General features: G+C 35.4%; 1 protein-coding gene across 6 annotated transcripts in view; it reads right to left on the bottom strand.

Moving 5' to 3' along the window:
* LOC106088838 (peptidoglycan-recognition protein LC) overlaps nt 1-12,103 on the bottom strand; it is a 116,711-nt gene that overhangs the window by 47,311 nt on the left and 57,297 nt on the right. For 2 of the 6 annotated variants that reach the window (XM_013254531.2, XM_013254534.2), the window contains exons 4-5: nt 10,340-10,485; nt 8,999-10,270 (exon numbers count right to left, since the gene is read on the bottom strand). The exons of the other annotated variants lie outside the window; for them this stretch is intronic. In XM_013254531.2, coding sequence (XP_013109985.2) covers nt 9,875-10,270; nt 10,340-10,485 — 542 coding nt within the window. In that variant the 3' untranslated portion in view covers nt 8,999-9,874. Of the gene's footprint in view, nt 1-8,998; nt 10,271-10,339; nt 10,486-12,103 lie in introns of those variants that run through there. 6 annotated transcript variants of the gene reach the window in all.

Genomic DNA, 12,103 nt, shown 5'->3' with positions numbered 1-12,103 from the left:
TCTAGGGAAAATTTTCATTTCACGACGCCCAAGAAGAGCACAATCGCAGTCGCTGCGCAACAAGTCGTTTTCTTATGTAACATAAACGCGATTGCCAAACTTCTAATTGTCACTAAGTTTTTGTTAGTGTAAGTGATCTTGCTCACATGTATTTATTCGGGGTGGAAAACAATTTGTATGTGTGAATGCATAAATAAGAAAGAATTTCTGTATAAATATTCTTCTAAAATAAATAAAAAATGGTTTTTTTCATAGCAAGCTATTGCAATAAATCTGTACGAAATAATAACGATTGTGAAAGCTAGTGTTTTGCTTTTGGTTTGCAATTACAACAACATTAGTTTGGAACAAGTGGAAGATGCTGATAAAGGCTTTCGGAAAGTTTTGCTTATATAACTTATACCAATGAAAATACTACAAAATTTAACCACATTTACAAATAAAAGCTGCATTTGCTTCTTTTTAAATAGTTTTGTTTTTCATTATTTTTCCTAAAAAAAACGTAGTACCAGACAATATCAACAGAGTTTTAAACTTCATACCCCAATTAAACATGATTATATAAGACTGTAAAATAATAACAATTAAATATTTAGCTGAGGGCCCAATGCCTTTTTTTTGTTCCTACTATCTTGAATTTGACAATTCTTCTCCATGTACTGTCTTGTATTGTTGTATTTTACTATAAGTTAAGTATAATTGAAATAAATAAATAATCAAATGTTTTCTAAGACAAAGATTCACTAAAAATTTACCTAAAGACAAAATTTTAAAAAATTGATTATAAGAAAATATTTTTATGAAATTTTTCTAAAAGCAAAATTTCATTAAAATTTTTGTACAAACTTAATTTCAACAAAAACAAAAATTCAATAAAAACAAAATTTTAATGAAATTTTTTCTAAAAACCAAAATATTACATAATTTTTATTTCAAGGAAGGATGTTTAAATTTTTTTAAGCAAATATTTTCAACAATTTCTTTGAAGAATTCTCAAAAAAAAATGTGTTCATATATGAAATTTTTCTTGAAAGACAAACATTAAAGAAAATTTTCGCTGTGATGAAAATTGAGCATTTTTTAAATGTTGACAAAGAAGTTTGAAAATTTCCAAAATTGGGAAATGTTTTCAATCAGGTGAGATATATATTGGGTTGCCAAAAAAGTAATTGCGGATTTTTCATATAGTCGGCGTTGACAAATTTTTTCACAGCTTGTGACTCTGTAATTGCATTCTTCCTTCTGCCAGTTATCAGCTGTTACTTTTAGCTTGCTTTAGAAAAAAGTGTAAAAAAGGTTTTTTGATTAAAGTTCATTCAAAGATTTATTAAAAATGCATTTACTTTCTTTTAAGAAATCCGCAATTACTTTTTGGACAACCCAATATTATACGCAATTAGTCAGCATACTTTCTAACATCTTCTTTGTTGTTTCTCCAAAAATTAGCAAAATATGGAAGCAATAGACACATTGAACAATAGTTGCATGCAATTTTTACCCTATCTATCCATCAAAAAAGATTTTCGGTAGATTTTAATTAAATTAAAGGATAACTTAAACACGCCATTGACATTTGCACGTCATGCTAAAAAGTACTTTTTTTTATAAAAATTGGCTATATATTTTTTTTTTGAAATATCTAAAAATTTTATATGCTTAACGTTTCCAGCTTGTGTGGGTGGTATTTTATGGAAACAAATGGCATTTAAAACCGCTTGCCGAGATCGGGAAATTAATATGTGCAAATATTATTACTAATTTGAGACAAATCAAAACTAGGGCAAATTATGAATTTTTCTATACTAAACAAATGTAAAAAATCGCCATCAAACTTCTAGCCAGTTCGCCTAAATCTCACTAATATATCTTCACAAAGATATCCAATAGGCAAGTAATATAAGCTTAGCTCTTGTTTTATGAGCAAATGTCACCGCCCATGAGTCCCTTCCTGGAACCTTAGCGACTACAATTTAATATTAAAACAAGTAAAAACGTGCTAAGTTCGGCCGGGCCGAATCTTATATACTCTCCACCATGGATCGCATTTGCCGAATCTCTTCTAAGGCAAAAAAAAAAAAAAATATGAAAAGTTTTGCTCTGCTATAAGAGCGATATCAAGATATGGTCCGGTATTACGTTTCGTCATAATCCCATGCAAAATTCATAATTTATGCCTTTATAGCAGCTATATTGAAATATGGTCCGATTTGGACCGAATTCGGCATGGACATGGAGTGGTCTAATAAGTGCAAATCATAGTTCAATTTTGTAGATCAAAATATTGGCTATATTCAAATATTGACCAATCTGAAAAATATACGACACAGATGTCGAAAAGCCTAACATTAGTCACTGTGTGTGTGTGTGTCGCAGAGAAGTCGGATTATAAAAACGACTTTTATGGGGCCAAGACTTTAAATCGAGAGATCGGTCTATATGGTAGCTATATCAAAATCTGAACCGATCAAGACAAAAATGAAGAAGGATGTCGAAGGGCCTAACACTATTCACTGTCTCAAATTTCGGCGAAAGCAGACGATAAATGCGTCTTCTTTTATGGGCTAAAGAACTTAAATCAAGAGATCGGTTTATATGACAGCTATATTCAAATCAGGACCTATCTGGGCCAAATTGAAGTGGAATGGCGAAGGCCCCAACACAACTCACTGTCCCAAATTTCGGCGACATCGGACAATAAATGCGTCTTTAATGGACCCAAAACCTTAAATCGAGAGACAAACAAATTAAGGTGCGGGTAACATTTCCAACAGTTGTACATAGTAAACACTTAAAGCTAAAAATCTGTAGCTATACAAAACATCCCAGATTTTGAATGAATAATTTACTAATGAAAAAAAACTAACATTTGTGGCTTTGTAGATTGGAATTTAAAAGAAAAAACATAAATGAATTTATCAATTAAAGAGGAATTAATAGACTTAGTTGATCCGAAAAAAAAGAAATTAAGGTAAGTATATAAGAATAAAAATAAATAAATGAGTCCTAACATTCATCAACTTAATGCAGTCAAATGTTTCCAAAGTCTGGTTTTAAATGTTGCCGAGTTACTGAGTAATTGCAGATCGTTAGGAAGTGAGTTCCAGAGACGTACAGCGAATATGAACATATGCCATTCAGAAAGAAGCCTCCAATAAGTGTTGGGAATGATTTTTTACCTCTAATAGATCTGGCGAAATCAATAAATCCATACAGATATTGTGGTTCCTGCGTGTAGATCACTTTATGCAGGAAAGTAAGCGACCTCAGGTACAACAAGTGCTGTAAGTAGACCCCATACAGGGATAAAGAGTATTCAGATATGGAGTCGCGCCGTCTCAAGCCAAACACATAACGAGTAACGCTATTAAAAAAGCTGTTTAGCTTACGTCTACTCACCGAGTCGCAATTAGCAAACAATAAGTCTTTGCCAAGAGAGACCTAACCCGCAGCGGAGTAACCGACTGAGTGGCCCAGAGAGCACGCAATTTTGAATATCCCTGAACAACGACAGAGTCGATATGATTACTTCAAGTCAGAGTGCGGTTAATAACCACGCCCAGGTTCTTTGCGCCAGGAACGATTTCCAATCTAGCGTCGTTAATGAATATACCGACATCCCATGAAAAACGAGACAGCCTGTTTCTGATAACAACACACTTGGACATTACAGGGTTGAGACACAGGCCAATGGCCTTCGCCCACGTGCTGACTCTTGACAGATCATGATTAAGCAGACGTATGTTTTTAGCAATCTCATCCCTCGGACTGCCGATGTATATCCGTACTTCGTCAGCGTACGTATGTACCTCACATTAAGACAAATTACGCCGAAAACGGACAATAAATGCGCCATTTATGTATGGGCCCAAAACCTTAAATCTAGAGATCAGTCTTTATGGCTGCTATGGCTCCAAATCTGAACCGATCTGGACCAAATTGAAGAGAAATGTCGAAAGGCCTAACACAACTCACTGTCCCAAATTTCAGCAAAATCGGATAATAAATTAGGCTTTATGGGCCTAAGACCTTTAATCGGGGGATCGGTCTATATGGGGGCTATATCAAGATATAATCCAATATCGCCCATCTTCGAACTTAACTGCCTGTGGACAAAAAAAGAAAAAAATATATATTTACTTTATAGGGTCGGAAATGAATATTTCGGTGTGTCATAAGGGAAATGACAAAATGAGTATACCACAATCAATCGGTGGTGGGTATAAAAAGCAGACTAGTGTTGCTTTATTATCTGCGGAAGCGGATTTTATCGCCCCGTCAGAAGCTTTTAAAGAAACCATTTGGATACGAAAATTATTGGAAAATGTGCATGTTAAACAAATTGCGCCAACTGTTATAGTCGAAGACAATCAATGCTGTCTACTTATCATAAAGGAAGAAAAGTTAAGCAATCGAACAAAGCACATAGACCCAAAAAGGAATTTCGTCACCTGCAATTATTGTCCCATTAAAAAAATGTTAGCAGACATAATGACGAAACCATTACCGGCTCAAGTTCTGGGAAACTTTAGATCATCCGTTGGAGTTGAATTCGATTGAGGAAGGATGTTGGAGAATAAATCTTATTCAAACTATTTCAAATTTATATACTTCATTATAGTTTAAAACTCTTTCTTAAACAAGTGTGCTTTGCCTTGGTCATATTTTCGTTTTACACTTTGAACATAAAGGGTGATTTTTTTGAGGTTAGGATTTTCATGCATTAGTATTTGACAGATCACGTGGGATTTCAGACATGGTGGCAAAGAGAAAGATGCTCAGTATGCTTTGACATTTCATCATGAATAGACTTACTAACGAGCAACGCTTGCAAATCATTGAATTTTATTACCAAAATCAGTGTTCGGTTCGAAATGTGTTCATTCGCCGTAACGTTGCGTCCAACAGCATCTTTGAAAAAATACGGTCCAATGATTCCACCAGCGTACAAACCACACCAAACAGTGCATTTTTCGGGATGCATGGGCAGTTCTTGAACGGCTTCTGGTTGCTCTTCACTCCAAATGCGGCAATTTTGCTTATTTACGTAGCCATTCAACCAGAAATGAGCCTCATCGCTGAATAAAATTTGTCAAAATTTGAACACATTTCGAACCGAACACTGATTTTGGTAATAAAATTCAATGATTTGCAAGCGTTGCTCGTTAGTAAGTCTATTCATGATGAAATGTCAAAGCATACTGAGCATCTTTCTCTTTGACACCATGTCTGAAATCCCACGTGATCTGTCAAATATTAATGCATGAAAATCCTAACCTCAAAAAAATCACCCTTTATAATTATTTGAATTTTGAAGCCCATAGCACATCGTAAGAAAGTCTTACAAGGATCGCAATACGTATGCAAAATTAAAGTCTGACTAGATTTGCAGATAAGTTCCATAGATTAAAAGTAGTACATAGACTCGGTGATTGAGGGTATCAAAGGGTGATTTTTTTAGCTATTATATTTTTGGCAATACTGGTTTAAACAGCTTACGCACGTTTCGTGTTTTGTTTCACTGTCAAACATCTTCAGCTTGGTCTATAACTTAATTATGAATCGTCTTACTTGATCGTTTGTAAATTATTGAATTTCATTATCAAATGGAGTGAAGATCAGCCAGAAGCATTGCAAGAGTTATCAATGCATCCAGAAAAAGTCACAGTTTGGTCCGTTTTATGGGCTGGTGGCATCATTGGACCGTACTTCTTCAATGATGATGCGAATCGTAACGTAACTGACGATGCCACATACCAAGCAGCACGCGTTATAATGAATACGAGTTCGGTGAATATTTTATTTTACGTTCGGGACCGGTCAATTGACCGCCAAGATTGTGCGATTTAACGCCTTTATACTATTTTTTTGTCTTGACGCTTCAATTGACGCATTGAAAGACAACATTGAAGCATATATTCGTGAGATACCGGCCGAAATATTGGGAAGAGAATGCCAAAATTGGGCTAAGCGGATGGACCATATGAGGCGCCGTCACGGTCAACATTTGCATGAAATAATCTTCAAACATTGTATTATATGGACAGTGTTATCAATTGAAATAAAGATTTCATGCATTTTATGTTGTTTTTCAAAATATTCTCCATTAAGATCTACACACTTTTGCATGCGTTTTATCCAATTGTCGAAGTACTTTTGTCACTCTGATTGAGGTATCTTCTTCAGGGTTATGCGTACGGGAATAAATAGAAGTCATTCGGTGCCAAGTTAGCCCTGGCGGCGGATAACTCATCAAATCGATGTTTTGAGTGCTAAAAAATGCAGTTGTTACGTATTTTTGGAGCATTTCTTTCGACCAATCGACACGAGCCTTTTTTTAAAAGATTGACAAATTGTGTGGGATCCAACGCGTACAAATTTTGTTGACGGTTATATGTTCATTCAATATTGAATGAACTCGTATGCTGGTCCCACTAAAGCCTAAGGTTGTCTAAATCTCACGAAATAACGATCTTGCGATATGAGTTGGCGCACAGCATCAACGACTCTTGATTTTGGACGACCTTCACGAAAATCGTCTTGGAGTGAACTATGGACCTCGGTTGAATTCACCATACCATCGATAAACAAGGGCCCTTGATGGAGCTTCATCGCCAAAAATTTATTTAAGTTCATTGATGTACTGTTGTTGAGTTAATCTACGTCGAAAGGTATGAAAACAAGCAAAAGCCCTCCACCATTGATCGCATTTGTCGAGTTCTTTCCCGGTATCTCTTTCTAGATAAACAAAGGTTAAAAGAAAACAATTGCTATGCTAATTGAATTGAGTGTTGGAGACCACAATAGAAGTCTATGTGTAAAATTTCAGCGAAATCGAATAAGAATTGGGACTTTTAGGGGCTCAAAAAGTAAAATATGGAGATCGGTTTATAGGGGATCTGTTTCAGGCTGAAAACCGCTTCAGACCATATTTGACACGTATATTGAAGGTCATGGCAGAAGCCGTTGTACATAATTTCAGTAAAATCGGATAATTATTACGCCCTCTTGAGGCTCAAGAAGTCAAGATCCCAGATCGGTTTATATGGCAGCTATATCAGGTTATGGACCGATTTACACCGTACTTGGCACAGTTGCTGGACGTCATAACGAAGCAAAATTTCAGCCAAATCGGATAGGAATTGCGCCCTCTAGAGGCTCAAGAAGTCAAGACCCCAGATCAGTTTATATGACAGCAATGTCAGGTTATGAACCGATTTGAACCATAATTGACACAGTGGTTGGAAACTACAACAAAACATCTCATGCTAAACTTTAGCCAAATCGGATAAGAATTGCGTCCTCTTGTGGCTCAAGAAGTCAAGATCCCAGATCGGTTTATATGGCAGCTATATCAAAACATGGACCGATATGGCCCATTTACAATCCCAACTGACCTACACTAATAAGAAGTATTTGTGCAAAATTTCAAGTGGATAGCTTTACTCCTTCGAAAGTTAGCGTGCTTTCGACAGACAAACGGATGGACATGGCTATATAGACTTAAAATATCATGACGATCAAGATTATATATACTTTATGGGGTCTTAGACGAATATTTCGAGAATGACGAAATTAGTATACCCCCATCCTATGGTGGAGGGTATAAAAATAAGATGAGACGTTGGAGTATTTCCTTTGTCACTGCCCGGCTTTGGTGTCCAACAGATACCGATACTTAGGTGAAGACCAACTTAGGGGATTGGTATTGAAAACAATTAAGGATTTTGTAAGTAGCACGAATTCCTTACTTCCCATTACTGTCTTAGGTGTATGTCCATAGTGGCATGGGGCGGATTAATATCTGCATCCTCTTTTCAACCTAACCTAACCTATAAAAAATAATCGCACGAAAATTTTCACGATTTCATTCCAATTTTGTGGGCGATATGAATCTCGTAAGTTACTTTAAACAACACAAACAGCGCTCCTATGTCAAAACGTTCTGAGTACGTATATCCTCGGAAATGTCAAGCTATACGATAGAGCTGTCAGTTGACAGATTGCAACACAAGGGGTATCCAATCCCGAAATAAAACAGGCAACCCTCGTATAATACAGACGTCATAAACTTAGTCAGGAAGCTAGTTTTCAACAGAATTGAAAAAACAAGTCATTGTTCAATTGTGTATAACAAAAATATTGGTCTTTTTATTAGTTATATCTAAAAATAAACCAATATGAACCATATACAACATGGATGTCGAAGGGCCTAACATAACTCACTGTCCCAATTTTCAGCAAAATCGGATAATAAATGTGGCTTTTATTGTCCTAAGACCCTAAATCGGAGGATCGGTCTATATGGAGGCTATATCAAGATATAGTCCGATATAGCCCATCTTCGAACTTAACCTGCTTATGGACAAAAAAAGAATCTGTGCAAAGTTTCAGCTCAATATCTCTATTTTTGAAGACTGTAGCGTGATTTCAACAGACAGACGGACGGACATGTCTAGATCGTCTTAGATTTTTACGCTGATCAAGAATATATATACTTTATAGGGTCGGAAATGGATATTTCGATGTGTTGCAAACGGAATGACAAAATGAATATACCCCCATCCTTCGGTGGTGGGTATAATAATTACGAAATCGTACAATTATATTTTAGCTTTTGTGAATTTATGAATGTGGCAACACTGGTGCATAGGTTAGAACGTGCTCCTAAAACGGAAAACGTACGAGTTTCACTCCTGACGAGAACATCAAACACATTTTTAAAATGTGTTTCTCTACCACCAGTACATACTGGCGGAATTGTGAATGTCTGAATATCTTAACGTGGTCAAGCTTCTCCAACAGGCAGAGCGCTGATTATAAATAGATTTAAAATAAAAATATTTCTATCATATTTAAAATTTTGAAATAATCATATAGGCGATAAAAAAAATCTAAAACAATGATATGATGTCGAAACTAAACTAGTAGAGGACCATAAAAAAACCGACATACAGACCATCTCTGGTGGCCAACCATTCCTAGCAAAACGCGATAAGAATTGAAGATAGTTGTAACATTTACAATAAAAAATTTATTAAGATCTTGCACATAACTTCATAAATAATTCCATTTACTATAATATGCCATTCAGTACTAAAATAAAACAGGGCTACTTTATTTGCCCCCAATTCATTGCAATTTGTTCAACAGTTTAACAGTTTTCTTCAAGTGTGTTTGAACTAGGCCGACCAAATCTGAATGTTCTTCTTCTTCTTAAAAAATCGGTTTCTTGCCGAGAATACCGACTTCTTGTGTGTACCAACCAATTCTGATGGTTGAAATAACTATCACTTTTTACGCCTAACAAATATCTCTAAAGACAATATCTTAATAGCAACTCCAAAGTCATCAAATAGAGTTTTTTTTAGGAAAATTTTGCAATAAAGACCATTTCAAGTTGAATTAATTATTAAAATTTTATCTTTAACTTTAGAAAAAATTTCGCTAAAATTTTATTCTCTAAACTAATCAAATTTTAAGCAAATTTTATTACAATTTGCTTTTAAAGAGAATTCAACTGAGTTTGCATTTAAATTACAACTTGTTCTTTGGAAAAAATTTCATCCAAATTTTTCTTGAGTGAAAATTGCATCAACATTTTGTATTAAAAACAAATGTAATCAATATTGTTTCATTTTGAGAATATTTTATTAAAATGTATCTTATGGATAGTTAATTATTAATTAGGAATATGCCTTTATCTAAAGGCTTTATTTAATTGAATTTATACCGGGTCTTTAAACGACGAAATCTTGCACTGGGTTTCTAAAAAAGCTCATTTTCTGAATACTTTGAAATCCAGTTGTAAGAAAAATACAGTTTCTTGATCACCCTAGTTTGAACACTAATACAAGGAAATATAATACAAAGGAAACTACGAGATTTTGATTTGTATGTTTGCCGACCAGTTGGGCCACTTTCGAATTATATAATACAAAGCATCTCCAGGACTTTCAGTGGCACTTAGTTGGCGGGCTCCATTGAGGATGTAATCAGGCACCAATTTCTTGAGACGAACGCCTTCGTCTAAGAGCAGCCGGCAAGCATTAAGTTGCGCTTCTGTGGGCTTATCTTTTACAAATGTTCCGATAAATGCAATACCAACACTATCGTAGTTGTAGCCCTTTACAACGGCACCCACATCGTCCCAACCCCGTCCCATATAGACACGCCCATCACTGCCTATGAGAAAGTTATAGCCAATGTCATCCCATTTGAAGGAGTCCATGTGGAAGTTTTGAATTTCGCGAACTCGATCGCTGCAAGTCTCCTGCGATGTAAGACAAAAAAAGTTACAAATACTATGCAAATCCAATACTGGCCACCCCATTCTACTTACTAGGGAATCACAAGGCGTAGAGGCTGTGTGAGCGATTACCACGCGATGTAATGGCAAGTTTTGCGGATCCAATTTCTTTTTTTGTTCACGGTGTCCCCAGGTCTCGCGGCTTATTAGACATAAATGACCCTCGCTGCACGGAATATCTACAAGGTAACAGAATTAATACATATTTAATGGATGTATTGTGAACCACTTAGCTCCTTAAGCTGAATGAAATGAGTGTTGTGCGTAAGTAGAATTCCCAGAACCATTTGAAGAAATGAGCCCTAAACTGTTGACATAGCTTTGCATTGGTCAAAAGTTGTGTTGTTCCATGCCAACGACTTTCTAAAGGCATTCTGAAGAAAAAGCAAACAGTTTGATGGGTCCATTTATATCAGAACTCAAATATAACTTCCAGCCATCGATGGAAATCTTATGACGACAGCAATTTGCAACATTCCAAACTTCTCTATGATTGCGGTTGTCTACATAAACTCAAACTATTCTAAACAAGTCTCGAAGAACAAGAATTTATTCTTATGGACCAATCCGCATGCGGGGAAATATTGTTAATGTTGTTACAGATACGTCATTGTTAAGCGTATTAAATGGAATCTGGAAGTGTGTTACAAAGAGAGGAATGACCCAAACCGAAGGAAAGGCGCAGAAGAATGATGTGTCGTGTAGAATAACTTAGTTTCATGTCGACACTTTAGCAACAGGACACGAACATCAGATTCTAATGAGAACTTCCAAGTTTTTATCTCAAAACTATAAATGAGTGGTTTCTAGCATTGAAATACCAAATATCTGAATTTATAACTTGCCTTAAACAAATAGGCAAATAAACAAACTCCGGCAATATTTTTTATATGGTTCAGCTTTGACTAAATCGTTCACTGAAGATCCCTGTAACTTGCAGTTGTTTAGTTCTACCGACGCACAACACTCACGATTTCATGAGGATGATTATTATAAAATTCAATTCAACTTATCTTTTGATTTTACACTGATGTTGAGTAGGTTGCCATCATGTTTAACCATTCTCCCAAAACCGTATAGTCGTCAAGTTTGCATTATCAAAAATAACAGCTACTCTTAATTCACTGGAGTTCTAAAATTTGCTCTCCTCAATAAAAAACCTTTTTTATTTTTTTTTAATTTTTTTTTTTTTTTGTTTTTATCACAAAACGAACAAAAAAAACATTGGTCATACTCGTATGAACAATGAGAGAAATATAATTTGACACTCTCTTTTATTAGAATTGATCAACACCGGTTCTAGTCTTTACTCGTCGACTTCAGAAATGCGTATTAACAATTTGAAAATAATTGTAGATCTGTTGTTTCCAAATGTTTGAGTTAGTTAGGCCTGAGGTCATTTAGAGGAAAAAAACAATTAGTTAATTTTTATTTTCGCCAATATTTCGAGAATCATCGTTTCAAAATGCAAATTTGCCCCTGAACATTTCACTTATCAATCAGTGCTGTCCGATACAAGTTTAAGTTCATTGATAAGGGACCCCCTTTTTATAGCCGGGTCCGAACATCGTGAAACAGTGCAACAACTCTTTGGGACGAAGTTTTTAACATCATCGTTTCACCTTATCAAATTTTTAAAATTAATTTAAGCTCGCGATGTCAGCGAAGAAGTAATATACAAGTGTCAAAAGGACGTAGGCAAGTTGAAGTTTTATAAATCATGGGAATCAGGGGATTAAGAATTGTGCGGTGCCAAAGATATGCATATCTTTCCACGTAGGCTCCGTAATGTTATAG

Source organism: Stomoxys calcitrans, chromosome 1 (genome assembly GCF_963082655.1).
Source record: "Stomoxys calcitrans chromosome 1, idStoCalc2.1, whole genome shotgun sequence".
NCBI lineage: Eukaryota > Metazoa > Arthropoda > Insecta > Diptera > Muscidae > Stomoxys > Stomoxys calcitrans.
This window is presented reverse-complemented; position numbering and strand designations above follow the sequence as displayed.